At 60.7% G+C, this 25,555-nt stretch overlaps 1 protein-coding gene across 6 annotated transcripts in view; it reads left to right on the top strand.

Moving 5' to 3' along the window:
* The window catches only part of ADAMTS13 (ADAM metallopeptidase with thrombospondin type 1 motif 13), a 33,909-nt gene extending 8,420 nt beyond the window's left edge, over window positions 1–25,489 (top strand). For 3 of the 6 annotated variants that reach the window (XM_089913985.1, XM_089913984.1, XM_089913983.1), the window contains 25 exons: window positions 619–702; window positions 975–1,099; window positions 1,221–1,367; window positions 2,735–2,875; window positions 3,461–3,623; window positions 4,409–4,513; window positions 5,425–5,576; window positions 5,689–5,752; window positions 8,153–8,279; window positions 8,781–8,929; window positions 9,281–9,401; window positions 9,898–9,978; window positions 10,957–11,138; window positions 13,298–13,433; window positions 13,516–13,645; window positions 14,024–14,206; window positions 15,084–15,264; window positions 15,897–16,017; window positions 16,924–17,053; window positions 17,169–17,348; window positions 18,185–18,367; window positions 20,381–20,585; window positions 21,348–21,660; window positions 22,177–22,323; window positions 22,615–23,992. In XM_089913985.1, coding sequence (XP_089770111.1) covers window positions 619–702; window positions 975–1,099; window positions 1,221–1,367; window positions 2,735–2,875; window positions 3,461–3,623; window positions 4,409–4,513; window positions 5,425–5,576; window positions 5,689–5,752; window positions 8,153–8,279; window positions 8,781–8,929; window positions 9,281–9,401; window positions 9,898–9,978; window positions 10,957–11,138; window positions 13,298–13,433; window positions 13,516–13,645; window positions 14,024–14,206; window positions 15,084–15,264; window positions 15,897–16,017; window positions 16,924–17,053; window positions 17,169–17,348; window positions 18,185–18,367; window positions 20,381–20,585; window positions 21,348–21,660; window positions 22,177–22,323; window positions 22,615–23,243 — 4,179 coding nt within the window. In that variant the 3' untranslated portion in view covers window positions 23,244–23,992. Of the gene's footprint in view, window positions 1–618; window positions 703–974; window positions 1,100–1,220; window positions 1,368–2,734; window positions 2,876–3,460; window positions 3,624–4,408; window positions 4,514–5,424; window positions 5,577–5,688; window positions 5,753–8,152; window positions 8,280–8,780; window positions 8,930–9,280; window positions 9,402–9,897; window positions 9,979–10,956; window positions 11,139–13,297; window positions 13,434–13,515; window positions 13,646–14,023; window positions 14,207–15,083; window positions 15,265–15,896; window positions 16,018–16,923; window positions 17,054–17,168; window positions 17,349–18,184; window positions 18,368–20,380; window positions 20,586–21,347; window positions 21,661–22,176; window positions 22,324–22,614; window positions 24,060–24,678 lie in introns of those variants that run through there. The other 3 variants (XM_022578185.3, XM_089913986.1, XM_022578182.2) reach the window with 3 other exon arrangements.
* Window positions 25,490–25,555: the final 66 nt, after the last annotated feature.

Genomic DNA, 25,555 nt, shown 5'->3' with positions numbered 1-25,555 from the left:
GGCGCCACGTCCCCTCTCCTGGGTGCCACGTCTCATTTAGAGGACAAGCTGGTGCGAGCAGCCGCAGTGCAAGTCGACCACAATCAGCATCTCGGCAGATGTACTGGGAGAGCTGGGAGCCTGGTGGGGGGAGCCTTCTCATTCGGGTGCCCAGGAAAAGGCTCACGGTGGGGGAGGAGGCCCTCGGGCTGCCCTGTGGAAATGAGCAGTTTAAGCGAGCAGAGGTGAGAGAGGTGTTTCAGGCAGGTGGACAGATGAGAAAGGACAAGGTAAATCCAGTCCGAGAGAAGCAGTGTTTGGAAGGAACGTTCTAGACTAATGGCAGTTACTCGCATCCCGTTGTTTTGGGGTCTCTGTGTCGGCTAACCTTCCTTCTGACTGTCTCTACGGCCGGCTCCCAGGCCCAAGGACCCGTTGTTTCGGGGTCTCTGTGTCGGCTAACCTTCCTTCTGACTGTCTCTATGGCTGGCTCCCAGGCCCAAGGACTAGCATTTCGGGTGCCCTCCCTGCTCATGAAGCATCCTCTCCAGGCAACCCCACCCCCACCCCCGGCCCGGGCCCCTGGAAGTCAGCAGAGCCCACACACACGTATCACCTCTCCCGCCTGCCCTTCCACAGGGGTCAGAGCTGCTTAGGGACCCATCCCTGGGAGCTCAGTTCCGAGTGCACCTGGTGAAGACGGTCATCCTGACGCAGCCTGAGGTAGGCGCTGAGCTGGACGCCCAGTCACTGGGAAACCGGTTTCTGCCTGCAGATGCGCACAGAGCCATGGGGGTGGCGGCAGGGCTTCCCGCCAGCCGGGCCTGGACCTGAATCCCGGCCCTGCCCTGGCACGCGGCACTGCTGAGCGTCAGTCTCGTCATCTGTGACATGGGGCAGTAACGGGGTCGCTCTGAGGACTGAGGTGGCAGCAGCGGCCCGCGCCCTGCCTGGGGTGGGCGCCCTGAATGTGCGCTCTGTTCCCGGACCCTCAGGCTGCTCCGAGTATCACAGCCAACATCACCGCATCACTGCTGAGCGTCTGTGAGTGGAGCAGGACGGTCAACCCTGAGGATGACACGGATCCCGGCCATGCTGACCTGGTCCTCTACATCACCAGGTAGCCGAGCTCCCCACCGGCGCGCCAGCCTGCCGGGGGGTTGCCCCTACTCTCTGCAAAGGTAGCCCGGCGGTGGGCAGGCACCTCGGCACTGCCCAGCTAGCTGTTCTCTCCTCCTGAGGTTTGACCTGGAATTGCCTGATGGGAACCGGCAGGTTCGGGGGGTCACCCAGCTGGGTGGCGTCTGCTCCCCCTCCTGGAGCTGCCTTATCGTTGAGGATACTGGCTTCGATCTGGGGGTCACCATCGCCCATGAGATCGGGCACAGGTAAGAGGCCCCAACCCCTGTCCCCAAGCTCCGGACAAGGACGTGACCTGGGCCCCCAGGAGGGGAGGTCATGGCTGGCAGTGGTCCCTAGAAGAGCCAGCTGGAGAAGCCTGTACTCTTGACCCCAACGGACTAGGGAGGGTGGGCGGGGGCAAGGGCTGGGAAATCTGATATTTCTTCATTACCGAAGGATTAAAAGAAAAAAAAATTTTTTTTCAAAATACAAGGAAAACAAACTTAGGAGCTAAAAAGTAATTTTTGTAGGAAATTCAGGTAAAGAAAAAGCCTGCTGCAAAAATTATCCCAAATCCCACCACTTAGAGAAAACGTCCATCTTTTCTTTACACACACACACACACACACACACACACACAATTTTATTTGTAAATTTGGGATTATGCTGTATATTGGTTAACTGCTTTTTTATGTAACAATGTATCCCAAACATTTCTCCCAAACATTCTCTTACAATATATATTGGTTTTTTCGTACGCACCATAATTTACTTAATTCATCCCCTCTTGTTAGATATTTAGGTTGTTTCCAGACTCTTCCTGATACGACTGCTATACATTCTTCGGGCAAATCTGTGCTTCTATGTATTATTCACCCGGAGTGGAGGGTTTCTTTCCTTTTTGATTTTTAGCCTTTTAATTATGAAAGCATATACCTGCTTGCTGTAAAAATTCAGAGTACAGGGACTCCTGAAGTGAAAAGTGGGTGTCTAACTTCCTTGCCCACCAGCCCCGCTCCCACCCACAGGCCTTTCGCCCCCCCCCGCCCCGAGAGTGCTGAGGGGTTCCCACACCCACCTCCACGGGCAAGGCTGGGGCTCCTATCCCCACAGCGGCCCACGGCTGCGCACCTTCGCTCTCAGCTCTGCACCTCCGTCTGACCTCTCACCCATCTGGCCCACCACCCATCACAATTCCTCCATCTATCTTGTTTGGAGGAAAAAAAGGAATTGAAAACCATTGCCTTCCACTGGGAGCAGAAACTTTGGCCAGAGGTCCGACCTTTTCACTTCACCAGTACACATTCAGTCGGTGCTTTTTACACACCGAGCCACCCCCAGGTCAAGAAAGCTGTCAGCAGCAGGGCCCGAAAGGCCCTCGAGCCGTGGCCTCCCACGCTCAGAACACCGTGGATGAGTCTGGCCTGCACATTTTTCAAGCCTTTTGATACGTATTCGCCAAAAGAGGCGGGGGCCACCGGGCCGGCCCAGCGCTCCCTCGGGCGGGAAACTGAGGCTGGGCGCCTGCGCGACGCGGCCCACCGCCGGGTTAGCTGGTGGCGGGGCCGGGGCGACCCCTGCGGGGGTGGGGGGACCCTGGCCACCGCCGGCCTCAGCGCCGCCGCCTCCGCAGCTTCGGCCTGGAGCACGACGGCGCGCCGGGCAGCGGCTGCGGGCCCACCGGCCACGTGATGGCTTCCGACGGCGCCGCGCCCGCCCGCGGGGGCCCGGCGTGGTCCCCCTGCAGCCGCCGGCAGCTGCTGAGCCTGCTCAGGTAGCTGCAACCCCCGGCACCGCCCCTCCCCGAGCGCCCCTCCTTCCCGTGCCCGGACCCACCCCTCCATCTGCCCTCAACCCTGTGCCCACTTACGTGGCGTCCCCGCGCCCACCTCTCCACGGGCTCCCAGCACGTCTCAGGAGGCACTCCTACAGCCCGCCTCTGCCCACCCCTCCCGCCCTCACCTCCTCCCGGCGTCCACCTCTCCATCTCTGCCCCCGCCCCGCCCCCGCCAGCCCATCCCTCGGGCCACGCCCATCCCGCCCGCGCGCCACCTCCCTCCTTTCCATCGCCTCCCGCCCCTGTGGCCACCGCTCGGTTCTCCCCTGTCCACTTCCATCCCTTCGCAGACCCACTTCTCCAACCTCCCCCGCCCCCTGCATCTGCCCCTCCCTCCCCTCCCCTCCCCTCGGCTCGAGCCTTGTCCTAGCCCAGGGTCAGCTCTTGGTGGGGCACACGGGCTGAGAACGCCCATCGTCGCCCACCCGAACCCGCCGCTTTAAACGCCCCCGCTTCCCGCGCCTACTCCATCCCGCGCCCACCTGGTGTCCGCCCCTGGCCTGAGCCGCGGCCTTGTCGCAGCGCAGGACGGGCGCGCTGCCTGTGGGACCCGCCGGGGCCGCAGTCCCAGCCCGCGGGGCTCCACCCCGAGGCGCACCCCGGCCTGTACTATGGCGCCGACGAGCAGTGCCGCGTCGCCTTCGGCCCGACGGCGGTCGCCTGCACCTTCCGCCGGGAGTACGTAGTGAGTCCAGCAGCGGGCGATGCGCACCGCTCCCGCCCCCCGCCCCTCCGCACCTGGGCCCCCCTCTGCCGCTCCTGAGCCCTGCACGCTGTGAGACCCCACTAGCCCAGACTGTCAGGTGCCGCTCGAAATGCTCAATTTTTGAACAAGGGTGCCCACATTTTCCTCTTGACGAGGCCCCATAAATTAGGTAGAGCTGGTCCTGATAGGGCCCCCGAGCCTGTGGACCTTGATCCTACCTAGGCAGTTACCGAGGGCTTCCCACCCAATGGGAGCTGGAGGGCTTCCCAGAGGAAGTGACCTCCGAGCTGAACCCTACAGCCGGGGTGGGAGCTGGCAGTGGGAGGGGAGCTGAAGGGGGGCAGGCACCCCAAAGGCAGACCCCCTTCCCAGGACCGCACAGGACTTGCAGGCACTTTCGCCTCGGTGAGCCCCTTCCCCCTCGTAAAACATAAGGAATTATATCTTAGTGTTTTCATGAAATATAGAATTTTACGTGTGTTGTTATAAGTACAGTGTTAATGTTATACATTAGCATATTCTTTCTGATCTAAAAGATCATCTTTTTCCTTCTGGTTTTAAAAGAGATGAAAGCATTTTTGTGGGCCCTGGGCACTGTCCCTGTTCCTGGTGGAGGAGTCCTCTGCGGCTGTCCTCTCCACCCACCACTGCCCGGGGAGCTGGCTGTGTCACCGTGTGCTGTGGTCTGGGAGGGGCAGTGATGGCTGGACACTGACCCCCAGGCCCTGGTGGCCCCTCAGCTGGCCATCTGTCTCCCCTCTTAGGACATGTGCCAGGCTCTCTCCTGCCACACAGACCCCCTGGACCAAAGCAGCTGTAGCCGCCTCCTTATTCCTGTCCTGGATGGGACAGAGTGTGGCGTGGGGAAGGTCAGAGCGGGGACTGAAGGAGCATGTGAGCGTGTGTGTGTGTGTGTGTGTGCGCGCGCACGCTCACGCACGCTCATGCAGACCTGCGGCCTGCAGCCCTCATCCTGGCGTGGGAGACAGGAGGACCTCAGTAAGCAGGGGCGTAGGGCCCTGGAGCTGTTCTGGGTCCCGGTCAGAACAGGTGGGCAGCAGGATGCCCGCGTGCACGCAGTGCTCGCCTTGCCCTCTGCAGGCGGTTCATAACAGCTAACTGGGAAGGCTTGCGCCTGACTCTGCCGGGGCGAGCGGGGCATCTGGCCTGCCCCGTCAACCTCCTCGCTGTTCCAGAGGGAGCGAGCGCTTGAGGGACGGCCACCCTGGGCCCAGTGTGGCGGCCTGGAGACAGGGACTGGGTTGTCGCCCGCCACCCAGAGTAGGCAAAGTTTTCCCGTGACTGCGTGACCACCCCCCCACCCCCTGCCGGCCTGCAGCGGCCACCTGACGTCCTGCTCCCGGCCCAGTGCCCTGCCCTCCTCTCTGCCTTGCATGGCCAGCCCTTCCTCCAGTCCCTGTCCTGTGGGAGGGGCTCTGCCCTCTTCTATTTAGCACTGGCTCCAAAGCCGGATGGGGGTCCAGTGAGTGTGTGTGCGTGTGTTTTTGGGGGGTGTACCTGTGGGTGTGGGATGCCCTGGGTGTGGGGTCCTGTGGGTGTGGGGTCCTGTGGGTGTGGGATGCCCTGGGTGTGGGGTCCTGTGGGTGTGGAATGCCCTGGGTGTGGGCACCTGTGGGTGTGGGATGCCCTGGGTGTGGGGTCCTGTGGGTGTGGGATGCCCTGGGTGTGGGGTCCTGTGGGTGTGGGATGCCCTGGGTGTGGGCACCTGTGGGTGTGGGATGCTCTGGGTGTAGAACGTGGTTCCGTCCTTCTCTTGCAGTGGTGCTCCAAGGGGCACTGCCGCTCCCTGGCGGAGCTGGCCCCCGTGGGGGCGGTGCATGGGCACTGGTCTAGCTGGGGTCCGGCCAGTCCTTGCTCCCGCTCCTGCGGAGGAGGTGTGGTCACCAGGAGACGGCAGTGCAACAACCCCAGGTGCCTCATGGAGGGCTCTGTTCTGTGGGTCAGGGAGGTGGCTGCTCCGCATTCCCTGGCGGGGGGCTGGGGGTCACCTCTCCTCTCACCCATGTCTCGTGGGCATTTTCAGACCTGCCTTTGGGGGGCATGCGTGCGTAGGTGCTGACCTCCAGGCCAAGATGTGCAACAGCCAGGTAGGCCTGCTTCCTGGGCAGGGTGAGGGGGTGCTGTTGGCAGCACTGGGTCCGGAGGAGCCCAAGGGCCAGGGCGGCTGTCATTTGTTCACATAGGGTGTTTTGAGAGTGAAGGTGGTGCTATTAATACCTGCCCTGGGACCACTGTGCATTCACCAGGAGGGTCCCACCACTGAAAGCAGCCGCCCTGAAGAGTCCCCCTTCCTCCCTGGATGGCACTGCCCGTTTCTGCGCTGAGAACAACCCTCCTCCCCGGCAGCCAGGTCCACTACCGCGAGAGCGTGGGCGATTCTTTTAGCTAGAGGTTCAGGTGAATTTCACCTAGCACAGAATCAACCATCTGAGGTCGTGTAGTTCAGTAGCACGTAGTACGTTCACAGTATCATGCAACTACCACCTCCATCTACTTCCAAACCATTTCCGTCGCCCCAGAGTAAAGCCCCACGCCCATAACGCAGCCACTCCCATGCCGCCTCTCCCAGCCCCCGCCAACCAGCAGTCTACTTTCTACCTCTGTGGATTTACCTACGCTGGACATTTCATATAAGTGGAGTCATACGATATGTGACTTTTTGCATCTGACTTCTCTCACTCACCGTGTTGTTTTCGAGGTTCAGCCATGTACCATGTATCAGAGCTTCACTCCTTTTTGTTTTTTTGCGGTTTATTCTTATTTATTTATTTTTTATAAATTTATTTATTTTTGGCTGCGTTGGGTCTTTGTTGCTGCGTGCAGGCTTTCTCTAGTTGCGGCGAGCGGGGGCTACTCTTCGCCGCGGTACATGGGCTTCTCATTGCGGTGGCTTCTCTCGTTGCAGAGCATGGGCTCTAGGCACACGGGCTTCAGTAGTTGTGGCTCGCAGGCTCAGTAGTTGTGGCTCGTGGGCTCTAGAGCACAGACTCAGTACTCGTGGCTCACGGGCTTAGTTGCTCCGCGGCATATGGGATCTTCCCGGACCAGGGCTCGAACCCGTGTCCCCTGCATTGGCAGGCAGACTCTCAACCACTGTGCCACCAGGGAAGTCCCTATTCTTTTCTTCTTATATTTTCTTATTTTTTGTTGGGGTATGGTTGCTTTACAATGTTGTGTTAGTTTCTGCCGTACAACACAGTGAATCAACTATACGTATACATATATCCCCTCCCTCTAGGACCTCCCTCCCATCCGGAACTTCACTCCTTTTTATGGCTGAATAGTATTCCACTGGATGGATGGACCACATTTCGCTCATCTGTTCATCCATTGTCCATTTGTCCTTACATTGGGGCTGTTTCCGTCTTTGGTTGTTGGGAATAGTGCCGCTAATGAATATGTGCGTACATGGACTTTTTTTTTTTTTTTTTTTTTGCGGTACGTGGGCCTCTCACTGTTGTGGCCTCTCCCGTTGCGGAGCACAGGCTCCGGACGCGCAGGCTCAGCGGCCATGGCTCACGGGCCCAGCCGCTCCGCGGCATGTGGGATCTTCCCGGACTGGGGCACGAACCCGCGTCCCCTGCATCGGCAGGCAGACCCTCAACCACTGCGCCCCCAGGGAAGCCCCGTGGATTTTTTGAGCGCCAGCTTTTCACTCTTTCGGGTGTACAATCTGGAATTGCCAGATCCCATGGGAATTCTACGTTTAAGTCCTTGCGGAACCTCTGAGCCATTCCCCACAGCAGCTGAACCATTTGGCCTCCCCATCAGCAAAGTGCAAGGGGTCCAATTTCTCCACACCCTCTCCAGCACTTACCTGTGTTTCCCACACGGCCATCAGAGTGGTTGTGAAGGCGTGGAGTGATTCCTCTGGCCTTGACTCAAGATCTGCACGTGTTGAGACCCTCCCTCCCTCCCCCCCGCCCCTGCCTTCTCCAGGCAGACTCCGAGGCCTCCCCAGACCAGGAGAAAGGAGTCCTTGCCTGGTGGTGGGGAAGGGCCAGGCCTGCAAGGAGGGCAGCCGTGGTCCCCGCACCTGCTCGGCCTGGCCACTCGGATTCTTTTCCTCTGACTCCAGTGCAAAAAAGGCCAGGACGCCCGCCCGTGGAAGTTCTTGTGCGGAAGCCCTTTGCCCTTGACTCTTGTGACTTTTCCAATTACCTGCCTCTGCAGGTGTAGACATAGCGAATACACATACTCAGCCCCGTTTTCTGAAGTTGGGGCCTCCCCCCCGCAGTGCTGTTTGCCCGGCTTTCCTCTGCGTTGCTGGGTGGTAGGCCCCCATCAGCGGAGGAAGGCTCGACATCCCCACTTTACAGAGCAGGGAACTGAGGTGCAGCCAGGAGCTGGGCTCCAACCCACGTCTTGGCCCTCGCACTGCCGGGGGCCTTGCTGTCTCCCGGGGCGAGGGTTCCCTGCCTGAGCCCCCTGCCCCAGGCCCCCTGCCCCGGCCCCTCCCGTGCCCGTCCTCTGCCTCCTTCCACCAGGCCTGCGAGAAGACCCAGCTGGAGTTCATGTCGGAGCAGTGCGCGCAGACCAACGGGGAGCCCCTGCGCCTCTCCCCGGGCAGCACCTCCTTCTACCGCTGGGGCACGGCTGAGCAGCACAGCCGAGGTGGGTCTCGGGGGGTGCCGGGGCGAGCCAGGCCTGAGACCCCGGGGCAGGGAGAGTCGTTGGGGGAGACCCACCATCACCCTGATGCTGTTGAGAGCAGGCTTCGGCCCTGCATCAGACATATCACGCATCCCACCCTGGCTAGCAGGTCGGGCCACGACTTCTCATCTCTGAGTCTCGGTTTCCCCATCTGCAAAATGGAGATAAGAGGCGTAGCTTGCTGCCAGGATTGCTGGCAGGAGTCAGGACGATGACACAGGGGAAGCACCGAGCGTGCTCCCTGGCTCGTAATTCAGTAACATTTATTACATCGCCATGTGATTACTGCCTCAGGAGGCAGGACAGGTGGGAAATAGAAACCTTGCCCCAAATGCAAAGAGTGAAGAGGGATGGCGCTTGGGGGTCGGTGAGGGCCCACTTGGATCGTGTTTCACAGGGTCACTGCCCTCCCTGCTCCCTGCCACCCTCCCATCCGGGTTTCTTGTCCTTCTGCATTCCCAGGGGACGCTCTGTGTAGATATCTGTGCCGGGCCATTGGCGAGAGCTTCATTGTGAGGCGTGGGGACAGTTTCCTGGATGGAACACGGTGTGTGCCAAGCAGCCCTCAGGAGGATGGGACCCTGAGCCTGTGCGTGTCGGGCAGCTGCAAGGTAGGCGTGCTCGGGCAGTGGAGGTGCCCTTCCATCCACTGTGGCCCCGAGGCCTCTCCCATCAGAAACCAAGATGCTAAGGGGTCTTCGAGGGGTCAGGTCTGGGGGGTGCTGCCCCCGTGAAGCTGCAGTAGAGTCTGCACTGGGTGATGCTGGGATACAGGGCCGAGCTTGGGGTCAAGAGCCTTGCTGTGACCTTGGACAAGTCATTTCAGCTTGCCTCCTGCACAGATGTCAGAAGCTGCAGAAATGCCCCATTTGGTTGTGTGAACCTCAGAGCTGTGGGTGTCAGTGGGCCAGCACCGTCCCATGACGTCACCTGGGTCTCACCTGCCACTCTCCTTTGCTCAGACGTTTGGCTGTGACGGCAGGATGGCCTCTGGGCAGGTGCGAGATGTGTGCCAGGTGTGTGGCGGGGACAACAGCACGTGCCGTCCTCAGAACGGCTCTTTCACGGCCGGAAGAGCCAGAGGTAGGGGCCTCCCTGGGGGTGAAGGGCCGGTTTCCCGCCAGCCTCCAAGAAACCCCACAGCCCGGAGCCCGGGTGCCGGCTGCCTAGGTGGCGGGGCCTGCACTCTGGCTCCGCCCTGGGCCCTCTTAGCGGCCTCAGCCTCCGCGTTCCTCTCTGCCAGCCCCCCCACGAGGCTCAGACTTTGGTGATGAGGCCACTGCTGGGGTTGCGGAACATCGGTAACAGTTGCTCAGTGCACCTGTGGTGCAGAAAAAATACAGACGTTGGGAAATCTGTGGTGGGCTGTCCTCTCCTCTCCTGCTCAAGGACTCTTAGCAGGAGGCACCTTATGCTTGGAAAATCCTTGACTTTGATCCATTTATAGAACAGGTCAGGTCTTTTGCAAAGTCAGTCGAGGAGTTGAGTCCCACCTCCCTCTGGCGCTGAAACCTGCTCCCTTTGACTGTGACCTGAGTGACCTGAGAACACCCCTCACCGCCGCCCTGCTTCCTCCTAGAGTATGTCACATTCCTGGCCGTTGCCCCCAACCTGACCCACATATACATCATCAACCACAGGCCTCTCTTCACGCACCTGGGTGAGTTGGCCGGAGGACGCCCACAGGAGTTAACCAGACCGTGAAGGCCGAGGGCACAGCCCCAAGGTGCCGCCACTTCTGATGCCACCCGCAAGTTCGGGTGCTCCCCAGGCTGCCGTCCGTTGGATGATTCACTGGGAGGACTCCCAGAACTCTGAGAGCTGTTACGCTCACTGTTACGGCTTATTACAGGGGAAGGATACAAAATAAAACCAGCCAAAGGAAGAGATGCCTAGGGCAGCGTCAGGGAGGGCTCCGTGTCCAGCTCAAAAGTGGCCACACACACGGTGTGCTGCCTACTCTGGGAGCTCTCCTGAGCTCAGGGCCCAGGTGCTATGGGGCTTCATTATGTAGACACGATTGGGGGATGGATTGATCGCCCCCTGGACGATCTCAGTCTTCAGGTTGGCTGAGGCTTGGGGACTCAAGGCCACCACCCTAAGTCACGTGTTTGGTCTTTCTGGTGTGGCCAGCTCCTGCCCTAAACAAAGACGCTCCAGATCAGGTCAGACACAGGGCGCAGGTCAGACCTGTCTCTGGGCAAGGCTGACCTCTTTACTTAACGCCACTGTGGGTCTTTATTTCCAGGGGGCGCCCTGGCCTGACCTTTGAATCTGGGGTGGGGTGCTCGCCCTGGGGTCCTTGAGCCCCCGTAGAGTGGGGTGTGAGTGCACTCGGTGAGGGAGCAGGTCCACGGCACTCACCAGGTTCCAGGAAGAGGCACAGAGTCACCGTGTGGGGAGCCTCCTGCGGTCAGACACCCTGTTCGGAGCGTGGGATACCAGGAGGACCTGCTCCCCGGGAAGGCTGGGGATCCTGGGGCGGGAGTGGCAGGTGCGGCCGTGGAAGTCATGCCCCGTTGGCCCAGTTGTCACCTTTCCTTAAACAGGACCTGTCTGTGAGGGGGGCAGTGCCAGCTCCCACGGTGGGGGGGTGGGGGTGGGGTCTCTGTGGTGCTGACGGCCCCTCCCCCAACAGCAGTGAAGATCCGTGGGCGCTACGTCGTGGCCGGAAATGCAAGCATCTCTCCCAGCACCACCTACCCCTCCCTCCTGGAGGACAGCCACATCCAGTACAAAGTGACCCTGACTGAGGACCGGCTGCCCCGCCTGGAGGAGATCCGCATCCAGGGCCCCACCCAGGACGACATGGAGATCCAGGTGACCGGGGGCCTCCCCCTGGCGTCCGCTGGTCCGTCAGCTCAGACGCACACCTCTTCATTCTCTTGGCGGCCGCTGGGGGGCCCGGGGTCCCCGTGCTCAGAGCCCACGGGAGTTCTGGGGTGCTGAGAGTGGGTCAGAGGGAGAGCCCTGTGCAGGGGTCGGGGGCTTCCCGGGACAGGGGCTGTGCTGCCGAGGTCTGAGATGAGCTGACGCTGCAGGCCGAGCAGGGAGGGGTGTCTTGAGCGAGCAGTGCATGCCCAGGGAGGGTGCTTAGGAGGGAGGGAGGAAGGGGACCCTCCAGGCGAGGAGGCTGGAGGGCTAGGCAGACCTGGAGGGGCCTTGCTGGCCGTGTGAGGAGTTCAGGCTTCCTCCTGGGGGCCTGGGGAGCTGCTGGGGGTCTGTGTAAGGCGGAGTTGGGGTCGGGCTATGTCAGACCCGGACGAAGGAGGGTGGGGGGGCACGAGACCATGGGGGAGGCTGGCTGGGCCAGTGCCCAGATTAGAGACCCACCGTGGGGGCATCTAATGCAAGAGGAGCAGAGGCAGCCCGAGAGCTGGAAGCAGGGTGACCCAGGGGTCAAGAGCACAGGCTAGGGACTCAGCCCAGAGTTCAAATCCTGGCTCTGCAGAAACTTGGACAAAAGACTTAATTTTCTGAGCCTCGGTTTCCCCGTCTGCAAAATGAGACTAAGCCGACCTACGTGACGTGAAGATGCGTTTGTTTTTTCTTCAAAACGACGCACAGCAAGCACTTGGCAGACTGTCTGGTGCCCCACACGTGCACACGGAAGGTGGCCAGAAGTTCCGGGACAAAGGGGTGGGCACTGTGGGGGCCAGAACTGGAGCCTGAATGTCCTCCTCCCACGCTTCGCTCTCCCCTGGCGGGGATGCTGGGTTCCCCAGATTTTCATCTGCAGAGTGGGGGCCAGATGGCAGCCCCACCTCCTGGGGTCATGGGCGGGCAGCGTGGGCGGCAGGCCCTGGCCCAGGGGCAGCTCTGGGTGGATGGTGGTTCTTGCTGTTTCTTTGGGAGCCCCAGCTGTGCTTGGACGTGTCCTGCACGCTGTAACCTCGTCTGCAAGTGGCGCCACGTGTGCTTTTCTGAGGAAGGTGCTGGAGGGTGGACGGGAAGTAGTGGACGTTGAAATAGCCCTTGACGGCCTTTGTGGGGGAGTCCAAGTCTCGACGGCCCCTCACTTTGGTCTAGCAGCCCCACCCTCTGCTCCCACGGCTGGGGAGGCAGCAGGGGCTCCCCCAGAAGTCCAGGCCAGGCCAGAGCGAGCCCCACCAGTGAACAGTTAACCACTTCCCCACCTCCCCACGTGGCCCAGTTCACCCACCTGCCCGCCCCTGGGAACGTTGTTCCAAGGGCTGGGTGTCAAGCAGCTCTGTTGTCATCCTTTGCGGTGAGGATAAAAAATACAGATTCTGGGGCCCCTCTCAGAGACACTCAACCAGGACCTGCTGGGGGGTGTGTGTGTGCCAAGAACCCGCATTTTAGCAGAGGACTGTGACGGGTGGCCAGATGAGGTGTTGTGGGAGTAGATGCTGGAACCTTGGGGGCGTCCTCCTGGCCTCTGCCCACCAGACTGGCCCCTCACAGGACCCAGTGACCCTCCTGAAGTACGGACAGACCCAGGCTCCCTGCTGGACACTCTTCCTTAACTCTCTGTGTCCTCAGGCTCGAGCCCAAGCTGCCAGACAGCTACAGGGCCCCTGATCCAGCCCCTTCCTGCCCACCTCTGGGTCTCATCTCCTGCTGCAGAAGCCCGAGCTGTGCTGGTCTCACCCCAGGCCGGGGCTGGGCTCCCCTCTGCTGGAACACCCCTTCACCCGCCTCCACGCCTCCCCCCAGGTGCCCACCCTGGTCAACCTCGGCGCCTTCTCCTTGCTCCCATAATCCCCCATGCGAACCTCTATGCCCACACCTACCACCAGCCCACCCTCCCCCACCCCACTGTGAGCCTGGGGCAGCGTCCTGGTCACCGGGCCGTCCTCGAAGCGTGGCGTGGGGTCAGTGTCGGTGATGGCTTGCCGAGGGAAAGAGTATAGGGATGGAGGAATGAAAAATCGAAGGCTTCCCGGAGGAGGTGGCCATGACAGTGGCCCTCAGACCGCCCACTGGACAGGCCCCGGCTCTCCGTGTGTCTCGTGCAGGTTTACAGGCGCTACGGTGAGGAGTACAGCAGCCTCGCCCGCCCGGACATCACCTTCACCTACTTCCAGCCCAAGCGTCGGCCGGCCTGGGTGTGGGCTCCCGTGCGGGGGGCCTGCTCGGTGAGCTGTGGGGCAGGTGAGGCCCGGGGCAGGGCTCGCCTGAAAGCCTGGTTTGCTCCCCGCACGGAGGTGGTCTAGCCCCCCTCTCTCCCCCGCAGGGCTGCGCTGGGTGACCCACAGCTGTCGGGACCAGGCAGCGAACGAGTGGGTGGAGGCTGCCTGGTGTGCAGGGAGCCGGCAGCCGGCGGCGTGGTCCGAGTCGTGTGCCTCCATACCCTGTCCCCCGTCGTGAGTGTGCCTGGGGCTCAGGCGCTCACTGCTCCAGGGGGGTGACCGCCCCCCCGGGAGGCTCAGGGAGGGGCCCACCCCCTGGCAGGAGCACAGGGCTAGGGATAGAGCCGTCCCTGTTGGGGGCAGGGCTGGGGCAGCCGCCCACAGGCACTTTTAGACAGTGGTTCCCAGGCTCAGGTGCAGCTTGGGGACACCTGGAGAGGTGGAGGGCTGGGCTGCCTGTACCTGCGCGGTGTCCGGGTACCTGAAGGGACAGTGGGCCCAGGACAGGCCCGGGAAGTGACTCGCCTAGACAGACCTGCCAGCCTCCCACCCCCGCCCCTGAGCCAGCCTAGGGACCTGGCCAGGGGCCCGATGCTCTGTTCCTCTCCTCAGCTGGGCGGCCGGAGACTTCGGCCCATGCAGTGCCTCCTGCGGAGGGGGCCTGCAGGAGCGGGTGGTGCGCTGCGTGGAGGCCCAGGGAGGCCTCCTGAGGACGGTGCCCCACTTCCGGTGCAGAGCGCTGGCTCAGCAGCCAGCGGCCGTGGAGACCTGCAATCCCCAGCCCTGCCCCCGGAGGTGAGCACGGATCCAGGCAGGTCCAGGCAGAGTCTCCCTGGCAGGGCTTATCCCTGAGCTGAGCCCTGCCCCTTCTGAGTGTCCCCTTTTCCTGAGACCTCTGGCCAGGCCCCACCACCCTGGGTGAGTGCCGACCTTGGAATCACCTCCTATCCCGGAGGCCCTGGACTGGCCATTTCCGCCTCTGAACTTCCAAGTCTCTGCTTGTGGAGGGCTGCGAGGATCAAGCAAAACCACGGATGTAAAGCAATAAATGTCACTTTGTCACTGCTATTGTCATTTCCACAGTGTCCCAGCTGATAGAGGCTTATCATTCTGATTTGCCGCTAACTGCCTGGGTGGCCCGGGCAAGTCCCCTCCCTCTCTGGGCCCCAGTTTTGTCCAGTGGGGAGGAGGTGGCCTAGGTCACTGGTGGTCCACATGTGGCTCTGGGCGTCTTCCCCCACACGCCCCGCGTCCGTGGCAGACGTAGCAGTCACCACTCTTTCCTCCTGGGGGCCAATCGTGCCTCAGAATCCTTCTCAACACAGCACTCCAGCAGCCGCCACCTCTCAGGGCTGCCACGGGAGATGCATTTGCTGTCCCTGAGCTGGTGATCGACGGCATCTGGCACCTGTTTCCCAGCACCTGCTAGGTTGTCTGGTTGGAGGCCCACCTTTGCCTCTGGAAGGCGGGAGGGTCAGGGCCGGTGTCATTGCACCCTGGGTGCCGAGTGGAGGGCCAGCAGCCGTTCATCCAGGCTTCAGGGAAAGGCCCCTGGCTTCTGCCTTTCGGCGGGGATCCCCCTTTGGGCTCTTGGATATGGGGGAGCAGGTTCACTGCCTCTCTGCCCCAGGAGCAGAGGCAGGGCCTAATGGCTGTCTTGTGCCGTCCTCAGGGAGATGCCAGATGCGTGCTCGTCGGCCTGTGGAACAGATCCGGCCGTGCAGAACACGACGTGTGTGCAGGGGGCAGATGGCATGGGGGCGCCAGCAACTGCTGGGCCCTGCTCCGCAGACGAGAAGCCGCCTGCCCTTGAGCCCTGTATCGAGGTGGCATGTCCTCCGGGCTGGGGCCATGTGAGTATCCTGGACACTGGAGAATGGAGAGCACTGGTTACCACTGGCCTCCTGCCAGTGCTAGAAGACTGCCCTGTGTAGGGCTGCTGTCCTCGGGAGGCCCTGGGCAGAGGACAACCCTAGAGACAGATCTCAGAGCTGCTGGGCAGCCCCCTTCCTGCTGGCAAGCAGGCTGAGCAATGCAGACCCTGATGGAATGCTGTCAGTTGTCTGCTGCGCAGAGAGACGCTGCCACGCTCCTGCCTGCATCCACGGGCTCAGGCTGGGTGATGTTACTTTCGGACAAGGGTGCCGGCCAATCCTATCCCCGTGCCCCGCCCCCGGCTGGTGGGGACTGCAGGGCCAAGCGTGCCTGCAACTCTGGCTCCAGAGCCCCAGCGCGGTTGTGCCCCACACTGACTACTGATGCTGACGCAGAGGCCAAGGTGGGGCGTGTGGTGAGGGCATCCCCTGGAGGCCAGGAAGCAGGCTTCCCGGGAAAGGAGCAGCGGGGAGGGGAGGCCTTTGGGGTGCTGGTAACCACTTCTGTTCTCTCCTGAAGAGATTGGGGTAGGTGGGAGTGGAGGGCCAGGTGCCCAGAGGTGTGGAGATGGGAAGCCCAGACCCACCAGCTTGCTGCTTGCCCTCTGCAGTCAGATGCCCAGTCTCCAGGGGAGAAGGCTGCATCCCCGGCGGGCAGTGCCAGGCCAGAGGCTTATGCCGCACACGTGTGGACTCCCTTGGCGGGGCCGTGCTCCGTCTCCTGTGGTCAAGGTGAGGACCCCAATGCCCCTGAGGGTCAGCTAATTCTAAAAAAAGCATTTGAGGTGGCTTACACAAAATCCAGCTACACGAGAACATGACATTATAAGCAAGGAGATTGGGGCCAAGTACGGACAGCCACGCGAACGTGCTCACTGACTGGCTGTAAGGTAGGAAATGATGATAAAACCTGGCCATATTGGCACCCAAGAGCATATTCTTAAGGTCTAAGATGGGCCCCAAACTTAGCTCTGAGCTTCCTGGAGGCCAACCCAGAGAAACAAAATTAATTTTAAGATACACAGTGTTTTAAACTAAAACCTTGGGAACTCTCTGGCGGTCCAGGGGTTAGGACTCAGCGCTTTCACTGCCATGGCCCGGATTCAATCCCTGGTCAGGGAACTAAAATCCCACAAGCTGTGTGGCATAAGTAAATAAGTAACTAAATAAATAAGCAAACTAAACCCCTAATCACTTGCTCAGGTAAACTCCAGCATGTTTAGAATTGAGGCCAGAGATTTACTTTTGAGGATACTTTTGCAGAGAGATGCAAGGACACGGTCCTAATAACATCTTGGTGATAAACACAGTAAGAGATTTTCATATAGCAACTGTTATAATGCCCCTCAAGTTATAAGAGCAGTTACCACTTTTGAGCACCTACTATGCACCAGGCACTGTATAGCTCCCCTTGAAAAATCTTTACAAATAGTCCTCCAAGTCAGGCACCATTAGGTGAAAAACCTGAGGCCCAGAGAGGCTAAGTCACTTGTCCAAGGTCACACAGCTGCTAAGTGGCAGAGCCGAGACTCAGATCCACGTGGGCCTCGTCTGCTAGAGCTCTTCAGAGAGTGGGGCACCCATGGTCCTTGCTGAGCCCCCCTCTTGGGGCGCGGGGTCCCTCCTTCCTCCCAGCAGGCCTGATGGAGCTGCGTTTCGTGTGCATGGACTCTGCCCTCAGGACACCCGTCCGGGAAGAGCTGTGTGACCTGGCAGGCAAGCCTGGGAGCCGGCAGGAGGTCTGCCAGGCTGCCCCGTGCCCGGCTTGGTGAGTCCGGGGGAGGGAGACCATGCGGAGGGGCAGCAGTCTGGGTCCCCCAGGGAGGAAGGAGTCTTACCCTGGCTGTGGCTTCCTACGGAGCACTGGCCTTTCCTTCCTACAGGTGGGAGACCCGAGCCTTGGCACCGTGCCCCGTGACCTGTGGAGGGGGGCAGGTGCCACTGGCTGTTCGCTGTGTGAGGATGGACCAAGGCCGCGTTGTCTCCCTGCCTCATTCCAAGTGCTGGCCGATGCCTCGGCCCAGGCCCCTCGAGGACTGCAGCCCGGAGCCCTGCCCTGCCAGGTGGGCCCCTTCCCAAGGAGACAGGTGGTCCTAGGCGGGCATTCTTGGAGACGGCATCATCACCTCCCGTTGAGCTCGTGACCCTTGGTATCCTCACCTGCAGGAGTGGATTGTATTGGTGCCCGGAAGACTGTGGGGCTTTTAAAGTGTGTGACGTGCATCGCACAGGATCTGGGACGCTGAGGGCACCTGTGGTTGATGGGTCATTTTTTCATCACTTGCTCTTTACTGAGCACCTACTAAGTATGTCCAAGTGCTGTCCTGGCACAAGGGGACACAGCAGTGAACAAGACAGACAGGCATCCCTGCCCTCCTGGAGTAGACGCTGGGGGCAAGGGAGAGACAGGTGATAAGATTGATGGGGGAGACATACAGTTCATGCTGGATGGTGTTGGTGCGACGTGGCAAACAGTGGGAAGGAAGGCTGGGGGTGCCGGCAGGGGCGGGGTCCAGGTGACGGTGGGGCTAGGACTCCCACTGGAGACAGACATCTCGGCAGGGCCCCTTGGGTACCCTGCCCCTCCCCCCACTGCTTTTTGGACACGGCCACCCTCAGCTTCCCCTTCTTTTTTTTTAAAAATAAAATTATTCATTTATTTATTTTTGGCTGCGCTGGGTCTTCGTGGCTGCGTGCGGGCTTTCTCCAGCTGCGACCTCAGCTTCCCCTTCTGTAAAATGGGGTCCTCTGAATATTCTCTGTCCACTGCGCTGAGCCTCTCAGTGGAGATGTCAAAGTGACCCCCGGAGAGAGAACCTTTCCAGGCCCTTTCCAGTCTGGGGAAGTGAGGGGAAGCCCCCCACTCCTCGGGGTCCCCCCTGACTCCGGTTTGCCCCAGGTGGCGGTACCAGCTGGCGGCCTGCAGCGTGACCTGTGGGGGAGGAGTTGCGCAGAGGATCCTGTACTGCGCCCGGGCCCACGGGGAGGACAAGGCCGAGGAGATCCTGCCGGACACCCAGTGCCAGGGGCTGCCTCGCCCAGAGCAGCAGGAGGCCTGCAGCCCGGAGCCCTGCCCGCCCAGGTCAGCAGCCCCAGGGTGTGCAGTAGGCAGCCTGAACTCCTGGCCTGTGCCGACGCCGGGCCAGGCCCGTGGGGGTTAAAGGGCAGCTCGGTGGCACAGGAAACAGGACCGCCAGGCAGGCTGCACTCGGTGTCAGAGGAGACACTCTAGCAAACTCAGGCAGTGCTGTCGGTTCTAATGGGGGTGACGGGGTGGGGAGGGCAGGGGCGCTTCCCAGTGGAAGAGGCAGCATCTGGGTAGAGCCTGAGGGCGGTCCAGCTGGGGCACAGCACCGCCAAAGCTGCGGGGACAGACAGCTCACACCAGTGGGGTCCGGGGGCAGGCTGGAGCCCGAGAGGGAAGGGCAAATATTCACCTGCCTTGTTCACAGTTCTCCCGTGGTTTCTTCTTTGTAATTTTGCATTTTAAATAATGCCGTGCTCTTCTGTATCATACAGAAACATCCAGAAAAGAATGTAACAGTCACCCCTGTCCCACCACCAGATTTAAAGGTGCTAGCATGTCTCCATGTTTCCTTCATATGTCTCCTTGGTTTTAAAGAAATACACCACTACAGATAAGACTTTATTTACCTTAAAACCTTTAACTCATCTGTGATTTACCTGGGGTCAGTCACAAAGTCGGGGAGCAAACTCTGTTTTTCCAAATCACTGACTAGCAACAGCATTTGCTGTATCCCCCCAGGTGCCCCCTTTATCACATCTTAAATTCTCGTGTGGGTTGGATCTGTGTCGAGGCTCCTACCAGGCTCTGTTGTTTTATTTCTCCCACCTATTCCCACCCCCAAGTCAAATTGTTTTCATTGCTGTAGCTTTGTGATCCATTTACCATCCATACCCGTGTCGCTTGATTTCCCTGCCTATGCTTAAATGTGCACCCCGTTTATTTTCCCACATCATAGTTGAAATGGTCTGGGATTTTTTTTAATGGGAATTTCACACGCACAGGAGCTCTGGTTACCCCTGGAATGTCACTGTGGCCACCCTGGCCTCCTTGATATTCTGGAACATTCCAGGCAGTGCTTCTGATTCAGGGCATTTGCACCTCCTTTCCCACTGCCTGAATGTGTCTGCTCTGGATATCCCTTCCCAGGCTCTGCTCAGAGTGCCATAACAGAGAGGCGGGGAGTCCTTCCTGTGACTTGGTTTTCTTGGGGTTTTTTTTTGGCTGCGCCCCACGGCATGTGAGATCTTAGTTCCCCAACCAGGGCTCGAACCCGTATCCCCTGTATTGGAAGTGTGCGGCCTTAACCACTGGACCGCCAGGGAAGTCCCCCCTGTGACATTCTAATTGTCACAACTGGGGGTGGGGAGCGCTGCCACTGGCATCTAGTGGGTGGAGGCCAGGGGTACTGCTAAACGTCCTACACTGTGCAGATGGCCCCCACGAGAAAGACCCATACATGGGCCCCAGATGTCACGAGGCAGAGAACCATATATGCTCCACGGTGGGCCGGGGCGGGGGGACCGACTTGTTCTGGTTCACGGCCGTATCCCGGAGTCTAGAAGAGCGCCAGGCCCACAGAGGCACGTTTTTGAGAGGGGGCATCACGGGCCGGGAGGGCAGCATAGCACGGGGACTCTAGGGCTCCAGTCTCCAGTGCAGCCTGCCTGCCTTCTGTCCCGGCTCTGAGAACTGTCGGTCATTATCGTTTGTTGAAACATGATAAGTTAACATGGGCAGGACTGACTGATGTGGAGATCTGTTCTCCTTCATCCTGGGCCACTGCTCCCCCGTCCCTGCTACTCGGACTAGCAAGCAGCTGGGTGTCCACGGGTGTCCTGTGATAAAGGGGAAGAAAGGGGGCACCTTGTTAAGGGAAAAGAGCTCTCTTTCCCGCAGAGCCTTTCCCTTGCCACTCAGCCCTGTGACTAGCCAGGAGGGGTGCAGGGGCTGTACTGCTGGATCCCAGTGGCCTTGGAACCTGTCCTGGCTGGCCATCCATGGAGCCCACCGGGGCAGTGCCACCTTCAGGGAAGCCTAGCCTCTCTCTGCGGTCTTCTCTTCCTGCAGGTGGAAGGTCATGTCCCTTGGCCCATGTTCAGCCAGCTGTGGTCTCGGCACTGCCATGCGCTTGGTGGCCTGTGTGCAGCTGGACCAAGGCCAGGACACAGAGGTGGACGGGGCGGCCTGTGTAGGTCTGGTGCGGCCGCAGGCCAGCATCCCCTGCATCATCGCCGACTGCACCTACCGGTGGCACGTCAGCGCCTGGATGCAGGTAAGTGCTGCAGCTGGGGCTGGCGAGTGCACGGGCCGAGGGTCCTCACGCATGGGGACCTTTGGGGCTTTGATTCATTGTGATCCCCTTAAAGCAGGGGGAGAGCTCGGTCTCTTGGGGAGAGGGCAGCCGGGGCACCTAGAGGTGGAAGACATAGCAAGGCCTAGAGACGTGGGGGACAGGTAAGCCTTAAGAGGCCCTGAGGTCTGGAGACTCCAGAAGATGAAGGGCTGATAACTCCCCACAGATGAGCAAATGCCACCCCGTGCCCAGCACCTCGCAAGGCGCTGGAGAGACAAAGGCAGACAGGGCCAGGTCCCCCGCAGAGGGGCTCGCTCACGGTGCGGAGGGAGAAGAGGCAAAGCAGACGGCCACCGCTGCCTGAGTCAGGAGGACCCTGGGCATCTGGGTCGGGGGAGTTGATCCCTTGGATGGGGCAGTGCGGGGTGGGAGGGGAGGGTGGACACCAGGCTGTGATGAGTGATGGAGGGCGGAAGGACGAAGCCGCACTGCCTGCTCCCCGCTCCAGGGGCTGCAGGGCAGAGAGACCTCGAGGGCGACGGGGAGAGACCTGGGCTCGAACCCCTGCCCCTCCTCCCCGTGTGATCCTTGCAAGGTGACTTCTCTGAGGAGCGTGGACACCCATGCCCGCCTCCCGTGTTGTGCAAAGATTATGTCAGATCCTGCCCGGCCTGTGGTCGCCGCTGTCCTTGTCACCCTCCAGCGGGGTCAGTCCCAACTCCTTCCTGTCTTTCCTGGCAGTGCTCTGTCTCGTGTGGGGATGGCATCCAGCGCCGGCACGACGCCTGCCTCGGACCCCAGGCCCAGGTGCCCGTGCCAGCCGACTTCTGCCAGCATTTGCCCAAGCCGGTGACGGTGCGGGGCTGCTGGGCTGGGCCCTGTGCAGGGCAGGGGACGCCCAGCCCGGTGCCCCACGAGGAATCCACTGCTCCTGGCCAGACCACAGCTGCCACTGCTTCCCCGCAGTGGCCCCAGCCCCAGGCCCGCCTCCTCTCCCCAGCTCCCCGGCCGCAAGGACTCCCGCCCGGGCCCCAGGAAAGCCCAGCAGAGTCCAGTTACGTTCCTTCCTCCTTTCTGTCTGGGCGGCTGACTGGCTGCAAGAGGGGTGGGCAAAGGCATGTTCACCTGGGAGAGCCAGGCCGTGCTCCTTGTGGGGACCTCCTGGGGGTGGTCCTGTGGCTGCAGCGCCCGGGACGCTGGGATGAGTGTGGTTGGGCTGAAGGGATGGGCTTGGAGGCCGGGTTCAGGGGGCCTCTTCCTCAATGGTAAAGTGCAAGCTCACTTATTATCATCAAGGGAAAGCAACCTGAGGGTGTCACAGAGTCAGAATCCCCGCCTGTGTGACCCACTGTACACGCTGCCTCCCTCTTGCTGGCACGTCAGTGGTGGCTGTCTGCCTTGGGTGGCGATGCTCTGGCCCACGCAGCCCCCTCCTTGCCTGAGAAAGCTTCCGGCGGGGCCTAGGAGGACGCCAGACGCCCCAGCTCCCAGTCTCCTTCCCCAGCACGGAAAGCCCCCGGCCCTGCCCTGCTGGGGATACCCCACCTGGAAGCTCCCGCCCCCTTTCCAGGCGCCTGTGGCCGGCAGCACCTTGAGCCGACAGGAACCATTGACATGCGAGGCCCAGCGCGGGCGGACTGTGCAGTGGCCATCGGGCGGCCCCTGGGTGAGGTGGTGACCCTCCGAGTCCTCGACAGTTCCCTCAACTGCAGTGCAGGTATGTCTAGGGCCACGTGAGCAGCTGTTGCCAGTGACAGGATCTGCTAGGTGCAGTGAGTGCGACTCCAGGGTGCCCCATTCCTGGGGGGATTCTCCAGGTGCATCCCCGTGTGTAACCGTCGCAGCCAGCGCATAACTGGGGTGCGGTTGTCCCCACTTCACAGATGAGGAAACTGAGGCTAGGAGAGATTATCACACGTCCAGTTCCTTACAGTCGCATAGCCAGCAAGTGGGAGAGTCAGGACCTGGGCTCGGGGCGCTGGGTCCTCACCTCACTGCCACTTCCCAGGGGAGATGCTGCTGCTTTGGGGCAGGCTCACGTGGAGGAAGATGTGCAGGAAGCTGCCCGGCCTGACTTTCAGCTCCAAAGCCAACACGCTGGTGGTGAGGCAGCATCTCGTGCAGCTGCGAGGCGGAGTGCTGCTTCGGTATTCGAGCCAGCCTGCCCCGGGAGCCTTCCACCGAGGTATGGCGAGGCCGTGGAGCCTCCCCGCCTTCCCCAGAGGCTGGCTGGCTGGGTGCTGCTGCCAACGGGGCCAGTCCCGACGGGCCAGCGGGCAAGGCAGACAGGGAGCTGAGCTGACTGAGAATGAAAAGCAGCGCCTTCCCGGACACCCCCCGACACCCCCATCCCTGTATGGGCGGTCAGGACGAGGTCCCGGAGGTGCACGGTGTTCCTTCCTCTCTGGGGCCCTGCGCGAGATGGGCGGGCATCCTCACCCCCTCCCTCAGGCCATCGCGGGCCCCACACCCTGGCCCCGGCACTCAGGTCCTTCAGGATCCTTTAAGGTCCTTCTGCGAGCCTCTTCCCCCAGTCCTGTTGGGTGCGCTGTCCTCCTGGCTCATCCTCCGCCCAGCAGGGCGTGGGTGCACGTGCACACCTCGTGCGGAGGATGGCGTCCCCGAGAGCCCTGCTAGCCCGTGGCCCCATCCGTATCCACGGAGAGCCGTCTAGGTTGCTTCAGGGGGCTTGCCCTCTTCCACAGCCCAAGCTTGCTGAAGGTGGCTTCCCCAGGGGTCCCCCCAGGCCGCAGGTGAGAAGTGGGACCCTGGGGGGCTTCTTCCTCTGCCCCTCAGTGTGCAGTGCATAGGCACCAGCTCCTACCTGGTCATCACTCCTCACTTCCCAGCCTCCCCACATGCAGGCACCTGCTTTGAGGGAGGCCCAGGAGGCGCAGCCAGGAGGGGCTGCCCCGGTTGGGGCGGGTGCAGCATGAAGAACTTTTGCACGTGTGACTTTGCTGATTCCTCTTAAAGACTGCCCTGCCCAGTGTGTGCTGTCATTCCGTTCGCTTTACAGAGGAAGGAACCGAAGCGCGGAGCGTTTAAAGCCTTCACCTAGGGTCACACAACTGGGAAGTGGTAGAGATGGGGTTCGGTGGAGACTTCTGCCTGGGAGCCCCGATCTTGACCGCAGTGCCACACTGATCCCCCACTGCTCCCCGGCTGCCCTGCTGCCCTGGCCTCTGGCAAGAGTGGCCACTCTGGGGGACTCCTATGTTCCGGAGGTGGTCCACACCCAGTCTGTACGCCTGCTCTCCCCCTGCAGGATGTGACATGCAGCTCTTTGGACCCCGGGGTGAAATCGTGAGTCCATCATTGAGTCCGGATGGGAGGAACATGGGGGGCTGCCGAATCTTCATCGATGTGGCCCCACAGGCCCGGATCGCCATCCGTGCCCTGGCCATGGACACGGGCACCAGAACCGAGGAAACGGATTCCAGCTACATCTTGGTGAGGCCACCAGGATGACTTCTGCTCTAATTCTGGACATCCATCTCTGGGGACAGGGACTGGGGGTTGCTGGGCTATAGGACCCACTGAGTTTACTTCTGATCAAAACCCTCAAAATCATTAGTGAGAGAATGGGAGAAAAGTTTCCTCCACTTATTCACCAACAAATGCTTATTGAGTTCCCTACAAGAATGAAATAGAAGAGACCTTTTCCAATGTAGACTGCCAGTTCACCCAGGACCGAAGCATGATTTTAGACCCTGATATAATTTTACCAGAAGAGTGGGCCGAGCCCTCCCCGATGAGGTTTTCATGTGTTCTGGGAGAACTGGCATCTGTAAGGTATCAGCTCCCTGGAGGAGGCAGCCTGGCCTCTGTAATCAAACTAATCTGGACTCAGATCCCAGCTCTGGCATCCTGGCTGTGCATCCCTGGGGAAGGAGCACAACTTCTCTGAGCCTCAGTTTCCTAGGTAGAATAATGATGTCTTCCTGATAGGGCTGTTGTGTGAGGATTAAATGTGACCCTGGGTGTATGATACCTTGTATATTAAGGGCTCGTGAATGCTAGCTAATTATCATTTGTGGTCGGTCCCTTGGGGCTGCCCCTTTCCTCCCAGATCCGGGATATCCACAGCCTGAGGACAATGACATTCCGTGGGCAACAGACGCTCTACTGGGAGTCAGAGGGCAGCCAGGCAGAGATGGAGTTTAGCCAGGGCTTCCTGGAGGCGCACACCAGCCTTCGGGGCCAGTACTGGACCCTCCAGGCTAGAACTTATTAGCCTGACGATGCCCCGCATCTCCAAGCACATCCCTCAGTTGACCAGCGGTCACAGTGGGATGCCTCCTCCCGGTCCGGGAAGGGAAAAGAAGGAACCTGACATTTATGAGCACCCGTTAGGTGCCTGGCTTTCCAATTCGAATTCCCTCCAATCTTAAGTATCTCCTTTAGGGCTTCCTCCAACGTGCAAAACGTTAGAGGGTGGGAGGGGAGACTCTCCGGAAAAGCAGCTCCCAGCCCCTCGGGTACCAATAAACGGAACGTGAGGTCTGAGTGGCGTTTTCTTTACATAACCTGTCCAAATATGGCTTGAAAACCCACCTCCCCACACGGCAGGGATTCCCTGGCCGCGGTCGGACTCCAGATCCACACCAGATCTGAGCAACCCCCTGGCCACCCCTAGCGGTCGTCTTCCTACCCAGGGAGGAGAGGCGAGGGAGTTGGGAGTCCCGATGGGGCCCTGAGGCTGGCGCACCTGATAATTCTCACCGAAGCCCCGCCCCTATACTAGTCTGGGTGGGAATGTTTGACTGCCGGGGAGTCCTGCGGCGCCAGGACCCGCCCCCTATGCTAATAAGCGCGAGCCTTTAGGGCCCTCCTCATCCAGGTCCCTGCGGGCCCCGCCCCCTATGCTAATGAACACGGGCCCGCTCGGGCGCACCTACCCGCGGCCCCACCTCTATGCTAATGAGCACGAGCCTCTCGGGCGCCCC

This window comes from Delphinapterus leucas, chromosome 6 (assembly GCF_059928025.1).
Source record: "Delphinapterus leucas isolate spDelLeu-1000000601 "Yukka" chromosome 6, BTC_Dleu_Yukka2, whole genome shotgun sequence".
In the NCBI taxonomy this organism is placed as follows: Eukaryota; Metazoa; Chordata; class Mammalia; order Artiodactyla; family Monodontidae; genus Delphinapterus; species Delphinapterus leucas.
Note: the sequence above shows the minus strand (reverse complement) of the source record. Positions and strands in the feature narration are given on the sequence as shown.